Source organism: Pyxicephalus adspersus, chromosome 9, assembly GCF_032062135.1.
Source record: "Pyxicephalus adspersus chromosome 9, UCB_Pads_2.0, whole genome shotgun sequence".
Classification (NCBI taxonomy): Eukaryota; Metazoa; Chordata; class Amphibia; order Anura; family Pyxicephalidae; genus Pyxicephalus; species Pyxicephalus adspersus.
In genome coordinates this window covers 37976865-37991125 of record NC_092866.1, presented here as the reverse complement: position 1 = coordinate 37991125, position 14261 = coordinate 37976865, and the positions used below count along the sequence as shown (strand labels likewise).

Genomic DNA, 14261 nt, shown 5'->3' with positions numbered 1-14261 from the left:
TGGCCAGTGAATGTCGGTGCGTATAGCTGCAGCCCACAATAAAAAACCTTACATGCAACCCAGGATATATATAAGATAATTCACTGGATGTTTTCAAGAGAGTTTTTACAAGGTGCAAACAAATGTGTTGCAAACATTCTATTATAATGAACAGCTGTCTAACATTATTATTTTAAAAAATATTTTTAGTAAGATATGATTGCATTCTTTGTGGTTTATATATAAAATAATTAAATAAACAACTATGATGTTCATGAAGTGTCAGCCTGGAAATCTGGGGTACAGGAGATCATGTGATGTCACCACATCATCAGCATTTACAGGGAGCTAAGAAGCTGAGTTCATTACTAATGTATGAAGCCACAACTATAAAAACAACTGCCTAAAACACTTCATCTTCTTATCAGGACTATTACAGATAAAAGGACTAATATTGAATCTAAGTTGAATTGCTTACCCAGTGTTTGAAAATTCAATGCCACCATCTGACATCCAGCATTCCAGAAAACTTGTGGCATGTAATTAGAAGAGTCCACTCTGGTTCCTTTTGGGTAGATACGACTTAGCTGCTTCTTGTTATATCTGACAGAAGAGGAGTCAGGAGAAAAAAAACATGGACATAGAAGACAACAGGCAGCAATAAGAGGGCCAGGGATAGCCATAGTGATGGCTGGGGGATGAAAGGTGAGGCAAGCAACACAAAGAGTTAATAGGATGACAAGCAAAAATTAGAAGATAAATATAAAAAATGTCACAGAAGCCAGTATAGATAGAAAAATGTTGAAAAATAGCCAAATAACTTAAAAGTAAGAAAATTAAGAGCAGAAAATGTGGTAGGAGACATTGAATAACTTGCACTCCCTTTTCAATACTACAGGGATCAAGCCACACAGTAATGACTGTGAATGTAATGTGACTTGTTACAGATCACTAAACAGTCAGTATACAGGTCAAGAGTGACTTTTACAGCTTTAAACCACTTATATCCTTATAATAATAATCCTTGCCCCTAAAATGCCTAATTTAGGCACTGCTTAGGACAGCTCAGGATAGAACACAGTGAAGTTCCTCAGTGTAAGTAAGATACAAAAAATAAGTTGTCACCAGTTATTTGTACCTCTGCATACATTTTAGGTAGTGCAAGGCACCTGCTGTAGGTATGGTATTGAATTACAGAAACAGGCTATTACCTAGATGGCTAGTAGAGGCCAATACTTCTACTGAACAGGCTAATATGTTCATCATTTAGTCAGGTTTTTTCACCTTTTAACATTTAACTGACATGTATATTTTAAGTGGAATAGGTGAAGAACTTTAACTTTACTCCTTAAGAACAACATTAATCTTACTTGTTTACTACTTACAACAACATTGTAAAACATGGAGAAAACAAAAGGAGTCATTCACGTCTAGTATGCATCCAGTTAATAAATTTGTAGTGGAAGTTAAAAAATACAAACATCTAAATGGCTGCTATAGACAACATCCTAAATGTTTTATTTCCTTCAGGTTATGTACAGAAGGAAGAATGTAAAAAAAACTCCTCATACAATAGCAGGAAGGTGATAACAGCTATACTTTTCATTGGCTGAGTGTATTTATAGTGCAAGTTTTTGAGAATACTTTGTTGTCTTTGTTACTATGTCTGATTGAATTGAGAAGAATTGAGTTTTTCCAAGAACTCGCATAATAAAATATGTTCAGTTTGTCCATGAAAGGTATCGCCTACAGAGACACTTGCCTGCTACATTCTATACCTAGCACAATATAACCCATTACTGATTTTTATAGTGTGGCAAAAAGGATACTCTACAAACTCCATGGGAGATTTAGTGAGCTGCTCCAGTGCTTTAGTCTCAACAAATGAAGACATTTCATAATATTTATTCCTCTCTGAGGAAGGAGGGAGGGTCAGTAAAGTGGTGAGAAACAATAATGCAGATAACGAGGAATGCAGGGTAAGACAAGGTTTTTATAACGATGATTTAAAAACAGTCAAGAGCAAGGATGAAAAAAAAAAAAAAAGAGAAAGAAAGAACATAAATAAGGCTGTTACCTACTTAGATTTAACTAAAACATGTTTGCTATAAACATTTTCTTTCAATTACATAAAACTGCTGTATGGTAAGTTTATTAAATAATATATGCATTCTAGTAATAACTCCTTTACATGTAGACATTTGTGGTTCTGTATCAGGTGTAGAAGACTACACATATTGGCTGCAAGGACTACATGTGGTGTACGCATTCATTTCATAAATATTTTACCTTACTAAACTATTACTGTATTAAGGGACTTTGAACCCCTGATCATCCTTTCAAAGCCTTTTTTTATTTTATCTTTTTGGACTTCCTAAGTTGCCAGCAACATTATCATATATACTGGTAAATATTGAAAAGTGGTAATCAGTTTTGTCACTGTTCATAGTTCATTGCCACTTTTCAGAAATAGTGATAAGTTACTGTATTTAAGAGAATTACAGTCCTTCTATTCTCTACTTTTAGAAGGTAGGTCGGAGACAAAAACTGGTTCCTACTTTGATAAATATGACATTATTTAATTGCAAACGTGGAGAATAAAATATGTGGAGAACAAATCATGTTTTCTACTTTTTGATAAGTAGGCCCTATACTTCTTTAACCTCCCTGGCGGTCTAATTATGTCAGTATTTTTAGGTCAAAAGCGGTACATTGTACATTGCATGGAAATTTGTTGTTTAATATTGTAAGCCTGTAATTGTTAGGAACTCCCAGGTATGATAAAGTTTGAAACACAAATCATAAATTATAATATAATAAATAATATAAAAATAATAATATAATACCAATAAATTTATTTTAATAATGTAATCAAATCAAAAACACAGAAATCTGTCTGAACAACGGTGCAAAATTATTGTTAAATTAGTATTAACCCCCCTAGCGTTCTAATTCTGTCTGTATTGCCATGCAAAAAGCGGTACATTTTTTTTCATGGAAATTTATTTTACATTGTAGGCCATAATTCTTAGGCATAACAAACCGAAATATGTCCAATGTTTATTAATAAACTTAAAAAAAAAACCCCACAAAAATCTGTTAAAAAAATAAAAAAAATAGTGAAACACATAATATAACTGTACAGAAGCATGTATAATGTATATATAATTATATATATATATATTATATGAAGATTTCCTTGTATTGAACTCAATACAGCTGTTCTGTATTGAATCCAATACAAAATTATTTGAATTTCCCACCGATCCTACCGCCCTTTTTTTTAATTTTTTTTTTTTTTAAGTTTTAAGCGACCCCGAGTGTGATTCGGGATTACTGCTTTTTGCAAGGTAAAATTCACCCCGAATAACACTCGAGATTAATTTTTAAGACTAATTTTTTAACATGAGATATTAGCAGCCCTATTAAACTCCATTGCACAGCTACTCACTGTTGGCCACATCAAATGACTTGAACTTTACAGGTTCCACATAATTAACAAGATTGGACATTTCTTCAGTTGCGCTAACTTCACTGCTAGCAGTGCCCTGAAATAAAAATGTATAAGTCAAAAACCTTAAGAAGCTACAGAGAAAAAATATTTTTTGGTTACACAACTTACTTCATCTGACTTTTTGGGGTCAGAGGGCTCTTCATCTTCTTCCTCCTCACTATAAGCATCACGGTCTGAAAATAACAAGAATGAAAATAAGTTAGCATAGGAAGAAATCTAAACCTAACTTTACATAATATTTTAATGTATGAATCTCACCAATTGACTTCCGTGGCTCTACACACTTGGGAATCCTCTCTTCTATTTGTTCATCTCCATTAGAAAGTGTCAGAGATACATCAGCTGAGTCAGAGTTTAATGTACCTGAAAGTGGAATATGCTGCTGTTAGAAAGTTTACAGATAATCCATTCTCATGAGCCGCAACCATTTCCAAAGCACAAAACCCAATCAATCTACTCATACATACTGAATTACAACCATAAATCACTCATCTATATGTGTTGGTCATCTATTTGTATCGGATATGCTTACAGACCAATCTAATTTTTTGTGTGGTTTTCCAGTAATATGACCTCTACAATCTATGATGCATTAATTTACCATTTGTCTCACGTGCATGCATCCTCTCACTGGCTTGAAAGGTATTAAGGTTCTTTAGAGTTTATTTTCACACCTTTCAGAAATGAGGACCAAGGTATATTGCAATGTGCTTCTAAACGTGCTAGCAATATGGACTACTTGAAGAATTAATTCCCAAGCGAAGTCTTACATTATAACATTTCCCTTGGGCAGTTTGGAAAAGATGAGTTCATAAAGTCCCTTCAACTCCCCTTTCAAAACTGCCTACTCATTAGTGCAGTAACATACCTACTGCAGGTGCATCACAGATGCTGGAGGAATCACTGTAAGTATTGGATGGCTGTTCACTGACTCTTCTCTTCACACTGCCTTCAGGACCCTTTGCCCCTACTCTATGCCTTTTCTTATTTTTCACTAGGATCTTCCCAAAAAGTTCTTGTGGGCTTGGGAGAGAAACTCCTGGCTGGAGCTAGAAAAAAAAGTATTAAAAAAAGGTCGTTTGTAGACATTTGATTAACAGGCTCATTCAGATTATGTGTAAAAGGAGATTAGTTACTGCGACTCAAACCTGAATAATTGTATTATATTTTTTAAATGATTTATTGGATAATGAATATTCAATCACATATTAAAATGATAGAAAAATATCCAAGTGTACAATAAATTTAACTGTCAATATATGCTGTCAAAATTTTAACTGCGTCTAAATCCCCATGATTTTACATAGCAAGCCAGTTTGAAAAAAGACATCAAGTTCAACCACTAAAAAATAAACTTATTCCATATATAAAACCCTATGGACATAGTTGATGTAAAATCTTTTAAAATTATAAACCTGTATGGGTATATCTGTATATCATGATTTTTTTTTTTTTATTTACACAACCCTAAGTAATGAAATAATACGGCAATTTACCTAGGCAGCACAGGGTTTCTACTTGTGCTAATACAACGTAAACTACTGGCCTTTACTGCTCTGCACTAATACTCGCTTTTTGGTATGGGTATTGAGCTCCAGTGTGTAAATCTAGCTTTTAGAACAATTGCATGACACTAGGGTCCTAGAGCAATATTGTATCAGATAGATCCCAATGTCCTTTCCAGCCATACCCTAAAAAAAACATCAGTGGATAAAACCATTCCCCAATAGATAAAATGCCAAGATGTATTAAGTCAAAGTATGCCAGGTATAAGTTGTTCCTGTACAGAGAAAAGTAAGACAAAACTACAACCTGACATTAACAGGTCATTAGGCCTATGCTGTATTTGAAAAAAGCTGTAGTAGTTGTTTCATGTATGGAAATAGTTGTGAACCTAACATGTAAACAAATTTAAAGTACACTTGTTGTAGATACATTTTTACATTCTCCAACAAGAGTTACCAATATAGTAGCAGTTTATTACTATGATAACCTATCAAAGAGGCAGATACCAGAATCAGATATGGTGCATTACAATGTACATTGTAATAATATTTGAAAGAATATTTGCATGTACAAGAAAGGTTATGGCAAGGTTTTTAACACAGCAAAATTATTCTGACATCTTCTTTTAACAATGGCAGGCACCCACCCATTATGTTAATTTTACTGGATTCAATGCAGCCAGAACAAGTCAGGGGCTTTGACTACATACTTGACATGCACTGTCACTAAAGTCACAGGATTTACATGATGCATGTGTGCAGGTTGGTTAGCAGAAGTGCAGGTTTCACTGCGTGCAATTTTTAGCTGTTTTTTTAATTCATAGCACTGCAACAAATATGATTGGTAACAGAAGGTGACATTAGGATGAAGTAATAAAGGGGAAAGAATAAATAAGATAAAAGTTAACAGAAAACATATGAAAGTTTACACTGAGTTATACCAAGGCAGCATAACCCTTACAGGATATTTCTCCAGTGGTTCAGTTAGAAGTGCATCTCCAAAGATGTTTCTGCAGTATTCTGCCATCTTAGCTTGTTGCTTCGCTCTGCATAAAACAGAAGAAAAATGAAATGAATGATGAAAATAAGTATTACATCTTGATTTTTGCAACAAAAAAAAAACAAAAGCAGAGAATGACTTAGTTCCTAGTGCTTTCCAAGTGCTGGGTAGAATCCTAGCCAGGGCACAATCTGCAAGAAGTTTGCCTGTTTTCCCTGTGTTAACATAGGTTTCCTGGTTAAGCGACTCCTCTGGAAACTGCCCTTGGTACGTGTGAAAATGAACAGCACAACCGAAGTGCAAAGTGAGCTGCTGCATGCAGTATGAACGGATGAGAATAATATTAAAAGAATAAATGAAACACAAACAGAAGACAGGGAATAAGGAAAAACCTGCACATGAAAAAAAAAAGTATGAAGACTTACGAGTCAACATGATTCTCAAAGGATAAAATGACTGGAAAGGGGGAGGTTTTGAAGGCACTTTCTGCTATTGCTTCAATTACTTCCTGTGGGAAAATATAGACAGCTTGTTGATATCAGGTAACCATATACTATAAACTTGCAATCTTATGTGGTCTTTTTCTGTACCCTAAAAGGTATCTCAGTGGTCATGGTAAATCCATGAGTAATGAAAGGTTCTTCATCTTGGGGACGTCCTTTCCAGCAGTCCAACTCGATACAACGGCAGCCCGTAAGCAGCACCTGTCTGTACATCTCTACTGAAGAGTTCCCTGTCAGCTGACCAGCTAGATTATACAAGGCACAGAAAAAACAGGAAATACATCAGAAAAGATATATTCTTGTGTAAGCAAAATCATTTTGATATCAGTTAGGGAAATAATTTAAATCATCCTGTATGTATGGCCCGTGGGTTGGATCCTTAAATGAAGCTCCTGGATTTTTACATGAAAATACAAGCCATTTTTAGATTTCTATATTCCACTAACAACTACAACCCTAAAAACTGGCACACTGAGATTTAGGGTGCACACACAAAAATGTACTTATGGTCTCGACGTTAATACATATTTGACTATTCCACAAATGTAATCAGTACAGAAATAATTCTAATTTAAGAAAAAAAATACTATTTTAAGCAATTTTTGAAGACTGTAAGTTTAAATATTAGAGTTAAAATGTTTGCTCAGAAAACATAAAGATGTATCCATATGACCAGGATTACCAGTGAGGTAGGTATTGTGGGAGGAGTTGATAAAGTAACTTGTGAGCGGTTGTGTCATGTCATCGCTGAGATCCAAGGCCTCTGGAGGAACAATACTGTTTTCATCCCCACCAAGAAAGCGGCTAAAACCTTCCATAGATATCTGGTCTGTAATATTAAATTTCAGAAAGCAGCATTACATAACATTTTTTTTTAAACAATCTGTAATTTGCAGAGTTCACTTTGCCTACCTTTATCAAGAAACTGTTTGTTGGATTCGTATTTTTCGATAAGCTGGCGCACCTGGTCCCTTTTAAGTGGTGGAAAAAGAATCTCATTGAGCCTTGGATCCCTCTGTTTCTGATTTATAAATTCCATAAGTTGCTCCAGAGTTAAATATGGTTTCCCTTTAGCTCCACTAAAGAGAGAGAAGCCCAGAAAATGACAACAGGAATTACGTGGGGAAGTACAAGGAAGATACTATATGCAGAGTATTCAGGTTTCAGTATGCAAAAACATGTAAAAAAGTGAAAGACACAAAGGTGACAATTTTCAACATATTTATGTTCTTCTAAACCCATCCTTACAACTGAACACACACTTATGGGTAGTGGTAACGTAAGCTTTACCAGGTTTTACCATAAGGCAATTTTTTGCTACTTTGTGCAGTGAATGGCAGTGACATTTATTAAGAATGGCATCCCAATGTACAAATATAATAGGTGGCAACACGCCATCAGTACAGTCTACCAACACCAACAAGCACTGTGGTGCACTGCATAGCTGAAAACAGGGCAGGTCATATTTAGAAAAAAAAAAGCCTCATCTCTGCTGGTATCAGGGGTGCTTTTTCTTTGAATCAGAACAAATTCTGAGTAATCTGGTTTATTTAAAAAAAAAAATCAGTAAATTTGCTTCCCCAAAGATTGCCACTTGCTGGCTGTTAGTGGTAAATATGAAATAGCAACAAAGCATATAAATAAATGTATGGCACGGTTTTCCTTCAACTCACTTCTCTATTAGGATCTTATCAATATCTGGCCGTAGACATAGCTTGTTTAGAAACCGTTCGAAAATTTCAAGAGTAAATTCTTCTGGCTTGATGGACTCACCCTGAAAGAGACAAGATAGTGTCCAGTGCTATTTAGGTTACCAATACCAAGATGAAATGGCAGAATGAAGAGTATGCAAAAGTAAAATGTTCAGTCACATTGCAACTATATGAAGGTTTTGACCCTGGGAATAAATATGTTGGGCAACTCAGTACAGAGATGTTTTTCCGCCTCTTCCAAAAGAATTATATTTCTGGTCCAATTTTTGGGACCCTCTGATGGAGATGACTGTTTTAAATGTGGAGGACCTGCGGCAACTCTTTTTCATAACCTGTGGGAATGTTCGTGTAATAAACGTTTCTAGGGCCAAGTTATACATTACATCTGTACTAAACTCATTAATTTTGTCCCATACATCCCTGAATGGGCAATTTTTGGGATGTTGGCGAGTACAGGTTCTCGTTTTTCCAAGGGAGCACTATTATTTCAGCAGTAGCCAAGAAAACTATACTCCATTGCTGGTTGGAAATTAACCCCTCAACAATGTGCCTTTTTCTAGCTAAAGTTCAAGAAATATTTAAAATGGAATAGGTTGAAACTTCCATGCATAAAGAATCAAAAGCACAGGTTTTCTTTGAAACCTGGGAAAGCTTTTCTGCCACACTTAACACACCAACAAAAATAAGGCTATACAATTGTTTCCCTCAAACCACCTGGTATTTGGGTAGAGAACTGGAAAATAACCTTCCTATAGATGTCAAGTAAACTCTGTTCTGTGGGTCTGTCGTGAATGATGTTAACTGTTTGTTTACAATCTAATGGTGTATTATTACCAATGTACTGTTAATTTGTATTTTAAACGTTTCTGTACAACAACCACTATTCCAATTTGTATGTACCATTGTTAACTATATAAACCTCAAAAAAAAAAAATATAAAAAAAAAAAAAATATGTTGGGCAAAGCTGACAACAGCTGCCAAAGGGTTTTAATTTCCTCTGGAACAAGATACCATTAAGAAAAGCACCTTTTTGTTTGTGAACCTTTTTTAATTTTTATTACCTCCTGTGATCACATTTTCATTTGGTCATCCTCAGCATTAACAGAACAGAGGTTAGTTACTGGAAAGTTTACATTACAAAATTTAGAATCGGTCCCCATTAAAACCGAGATTAAAAAAATTTGAAAAAACTGCAATCTCTCTAGCTGTATTCATTTTCAAAAATGCACAGCATGGTAAGTCATTTTAAATGATAGTATTTGTAGGATTATGACTATGAATAATACCCGATTAAAGTTCAGACCACAGGACTCCAACGCAGTCTCCACTCTCTTCTTATCTGCGGCAAACATCTTAAGAATGCTAGAAAAGTGCAAGACGTGTTAAATTAACAGTGTAACAGACATATAACTATCGATGGCATAAAGTTCATTTCTACTGCACTTTGAAAAATCATTTGCCATTTATTGGCTCCTTTAAGATGGATTCCAAGTCCATCACAGGGATATATTGCACGTATCACTATATAAATTCTGGTAGCAACTCTGAAATTATTAACAAGACACACGCCATTTGTGATGGTGTTATATGCATCATATTTTGTTACATACAAAGGTATAGTATATATATATATATATATATATATATATATATATATATATATATATATATATATATATATATATGATTTGTTAATGGGGTTTATCTCTCATATTGCCTGTGCCTGCCCTTTCTGCCTCCCAGCTGTCCAATTAAGGTTGTATTATATGTAAGTTTTTTAATTATAACATTTTTGGATGATGTGAATTTTTTTTTCAGTTTTGTACTGATGTATTTACAATAGGTCATGCATTCTTTGCTTTTATTATAGTCTGTTCTCTTCTCTTGAAGAAGTGGGCGCATTCCACGAAACACGTCAAGGATAGTATGTCCCTGTTAGTGGGCATGCTAAAGAGAGAATGCATGTTTGTATACATACTGTTGTGTTTTTTATTAAAAGATTTTTAGAATAGTTTTTTTTTGGTCACATCAAATTAATTATATTTACCTAAATTAACTAATGTATACAAAAATGAATACGGACACTGAGATTGTTGAATTTTTTTATGCCTTTAAAGTCCCATATATACATATATTGCTAGGAATACTAAAGTGTTATTTTACGTCTGGACGTGGCATATGTTGATAAATTGCATGTGGGGAATTTTTATAAATTAAATATTAAACATTTAATGTAAATAATTGGTTTACTCTGATTATGCCTACATAGTAGTTTTAACTTACATTGTAAAGGTGCTGCGGGCTGATAACATGTACTGCCCTATTCATGGAATATGTCTTTGGTGTATTCAAACATAAAATTACTATTTAAAAAATAGGTTTTATTTGTGGAGTCAAAACCTGTACAATTTCATGTAATTGGGATCACAGACAAAGAAAATGTGTCCCTGGTATTCTTTTATGACCTTGAGAATAAAAAAAGATTGTAAGTACACACTGTGGTCAATTGTTAGTGGTTTGCAATATGCTTTGTAAAAATCTAGAGAATATACTGACTTTGAGACCTAAATTAGATCCTAATAGATGTAATTGTTAATCCTGGTGATAAAAAGAAAAAAATTGGAAGGTGCTACTAAATAATGACAGGAAAAACAGTCATTCTTTATTCAATGCTAGCTACACTGATTTATTTGAATGTGCCTTTATGAAGACCTCCAAGTTCTGATCAAGACAGCAGGTAGCACTAAAACACCAATGTATGGACACTGTAATAAACATATCTCCCATCACACCCTTCCTCCAAGCCATTCATGCTCTGTACTCTGCACCTACACCAACATTAGGTTCCTGTATTCTAAGTCACAGAGAAACACTGTTTGCAATGGTATAAGGCAAGGGTGACCATTATCTATGGTGCTCTTTGAATTGTGCCCTCTGGCAGTCTCAAGCAGGAAAAATCCAGATATCTCTGGAGTTTCCATCTGAAATAGGATGTCCACGTTATCATTATATGCTAATGACATTCCCCTAATACTTACATATCCACCTAAAACTTAAAAAAGACACAAAAAGTTTTAACACGCAAAGCTTTGCAAGGGTATGGATATCAGTCAGATAACAAAAACAAAGAAAATAACTTAGAGGAGTTACCAAATAACCTTAATTCTATCCTTCTACAACTTCTACAATCAAAAATAGACATACATCTAGAACAGAAATAACACCTTTTTGGGGAATATAAGTAATTCATTACAAAACAAACAATAAATAAACACAATTATCCTTTGATTTTCTAAGCGTTTCTGTGCAGGGCCCTCTCCTCCACATTTGCAATAGTGTACTATTTAATGTACAGGGCTGCATAATATGTTGGTGCTATATAAATACTGTTTATTATTATTATTATTATTAATAATAATAATAATAATAATAATCATCATCCCCCCTTTGACACAAATGAAGTCCCACTTAATAGCATTTTTTGGCATATAAAGCAAATAACATACCTAGATGAATGAATTGACAACAACTATTATTAACTCTGATGCCAAATGCTTTGGCATATTTGATAAGTATACTGAAATGCCAAAGAACAACTCCTAAGGGTATACATAGCTCCCAAAAATAGGAGGGAAATATCACTTACTTCTTCACTGGTATTCGTCCATCCTGATTCACCTGGAGTTTTAATTTGGTGTACCTAAAAGAAAGAAAAATAGTAATTTAAATCCAAACTATGGGTAAACGTGGAAAAAGAAGTATTATATATCTCTAGATATGAAGCTAAACTAAATAAATCTAAATCAGGCATGCCACCTGTCCGGCTGCAAAGTGCAATGGATGTGTGTAAACGACTATACAAAATTACCATATATATAGCACCAGTCAAAAACCTTTGGAGAAACCTTTTCATTTATCGATTTTTCTTTATATTTGCATATTTATATATTTGTTTTCTACATTGTATATTATTATTTAGCACTTCTAAACTATGAAGGGACACATATGTTTACCAAAATAGGTTTTATATTTTGGATTCTTTAAAGTAGCCACCTTTTGCTTTGATAGCTTTGCTTTTTTCAATCAGTCTCAAAGAAAGAGATGTTATTAATTTTTGCTACTCCATTCAAAGGAAGGGGGGGGGGGGGTGTTGTGGCTTTAAATACATTCCTAATTGTTAAGCTTTTCCATGTTTTACACTTACCCTAAATTCTAAACTGTGACCAAATTGATTGTGAAACAAACCTGTTAACAGCTCCAGGTTCTCCCCAGTGAAATTACACATGCTCTCTGTCAAAGTGCAGGAACTGTGTTTAAGAAGAGCCACTGACTGGCTGGCTCTGCATGAATGGTTCTCTTTGACAGAAAGCTCATGAGTCATGGCTGCAGCTGTGTTCAGTTGTCAGTGAATTTGGGTGCCGAAGAAGATAAGCCTTACACAAGTTTTATTAGCACTTTTGGTTACAGGACATTTGCAAAGTATAAAACAGATTCGATTTAGATTAGGCTTTATGCTTACTTGAAGTACAAACTGTTTGCAAGTGCAGGTAACGCATAGCAGCATTTCCTTTTATTTTCAATCAGTTTGCAAAGAATAGAAGAAAAAAATAGCAGAGTGTAGAAGCATGCTATTTTGAACTTAAACATTCATTTGTCAAAGAAAGGCCAGCAATGCAAATAATCTATCTAAAGCTGGCTATACACCTTTCTATCCATACAGTTCCTCAGTTTTTCCAAAACTATATAATCTAGGGGCCTATTCAAACAATTTCAGTTTCTAGCCAACGAGGCAGGCCTCTGCACTACAATTGTTAGTAGATCTAAGGTTGGGTCTACATGAACGGTGTTAAAAACACATATAAACGTTCCTACCACATTTCTATATGTTTTTTTGCACTTTTACGAGCGTTTTAAAGCTTAGCTTTAAAACGCTAAAAAACTTTGAATAGGGAGACTTGTGCCCATTCATCTCTAGTGCTCTGTGATTGGCTGAGAAATAGGAAACACTGATGACAGCTCAAGCATCATCAGGAATTCCCTTTCCTCAGCCAATCAGGGAGCAGAGCAATCAGCGGAGCTCTGCTATGCTGACAGCGCCGCTCCCCTGATTGGTCCCGCAGCACTAAAGAAGCTGTAGTATGAACACGTCACAGCTCCCCTGTACTCATTCCCCTGTAAACGTTATGTACCCCTGTACTCATTCCCCAGGGTGGGGTGGTGCAGATCTGTGAGTCTCCTTATTAAGGGGGGTTTCAGATTCCAAAGACCTGCTAAAAATGTTTTTAAAAGACCCCATTGTTTTCAATAGAAGCTTTCATAAAAAGCCTAAAACGGCTTGTAAAAGCCTCCATTGAGTTCAATGTGTGCGTTTTCAAGTGTTTTCATGCGTTTTCCCGCGTTTTAATTTTTTAAACGTTGCAAGCAACGTTTAATATAATGCTCAAAAACGTGCCTGAAGGAAACTCCTGGTGTAGATTAGCCCATTGGAATGCATGGGGACTTCAAATGTGGGCTTTAAAAGCCTCAGGTTAAAAGCTGGGGAAACAGTCTGTGTAGACTAAGCCTAAAACATATTACATTGTGACAAACTGCAACAACATATTGAAAATATTATCTTTAGACGAACATATTTCAAAAATGAAAGCCCAGCACTAGATGTGCACTTGAAGTGCTGTTTGTACTAGGAGAGCAGGAACAAGATGTATCCTTTAGGCTGGGTCTACACAGACATTTTCAAAAACGCAGGTAAACGTTCCTACTACGCTTATATGCGTTTGTACGCACTTTTACTGCTGGAAAATGTATGGCACGTTTTTCTGCTTTTTTAACACGTTTATGCTTAAAGTGCTTATAAACGCGGGAAAACGCCCCTATTGAAAGCAATGAAAGCGTTTACCTGCGTTTTCCAGCATTTTAATTTTTTTTAAATGTTGCTAACAGGGCTGTGGAGTCGGACTCGAGGAGTAGGAGACAATTTTGAGTACCTGGAGTCTGAGTAAATAAAAATGGAAAAGAGAAAGTATAAGGAAAATTATAACTGAAGAGGC

General features: G+C 34.9%; 1 protein-coding gene across 2 annotated transcripts in view; it reads right to left on the bottom strand.

Moving 5' to 3' along the window:
- PLCB3 (phospholipase C beta 3) overlaps window positions 1–14261 on the bottom strand; it is a 100415-nt gene that overhangs the window by 14869 nt on the left and 71285 nt on the right. For both annotated transcript variants that reach the window (XM_072421493.1, XM_072421492.1), the window contains exons 6-19: window positions 11861–11914; window positions 9501–9576; window positions 8175–8275; window positions 7414–7580; window positions 7184–7330; window positions 6589–6746; window positions 6424–6506; window positions 5960–6044; window positions 4362–4542; window positions 3752–3856; window positions 3602–3666; window positions 3431–3527; window positions 1809–1893; window positions 458–582 (exon numbers count right to left, since the gene is read on the bottom strand). In XM_072421493.1, coding sequence (XP_072277594.1) covers window positions 458–582; window positions 1809–1893; window positions 3431–3527; window positions 3602–3666; window positions 3752–3856; window positions 4362–4542; window positions 5960–6044; window positions 6424–6506; window positions 6589–6746; window positions 7184–7330; window positions 7414–7580; window positions 8175–8275; window positions 9501–9576; window positions 11861–11914 — 1529 coding nt within the window. The remainder of the gene's footprint in view (window positions 1–457; window positions 583–1808; window positions 1894–3430; window positions 3528–3601; window positions 3667–3751; window positions 3857–4361; window positions 4543–5959; window positions 6045–6423; window positions 6507–6588; window positions 6747–7183; window positions 7331–7413; window positions 7581–8174; window positions 8276–9500; window positions 9577–11860; window positions 11915–14261) is intronic.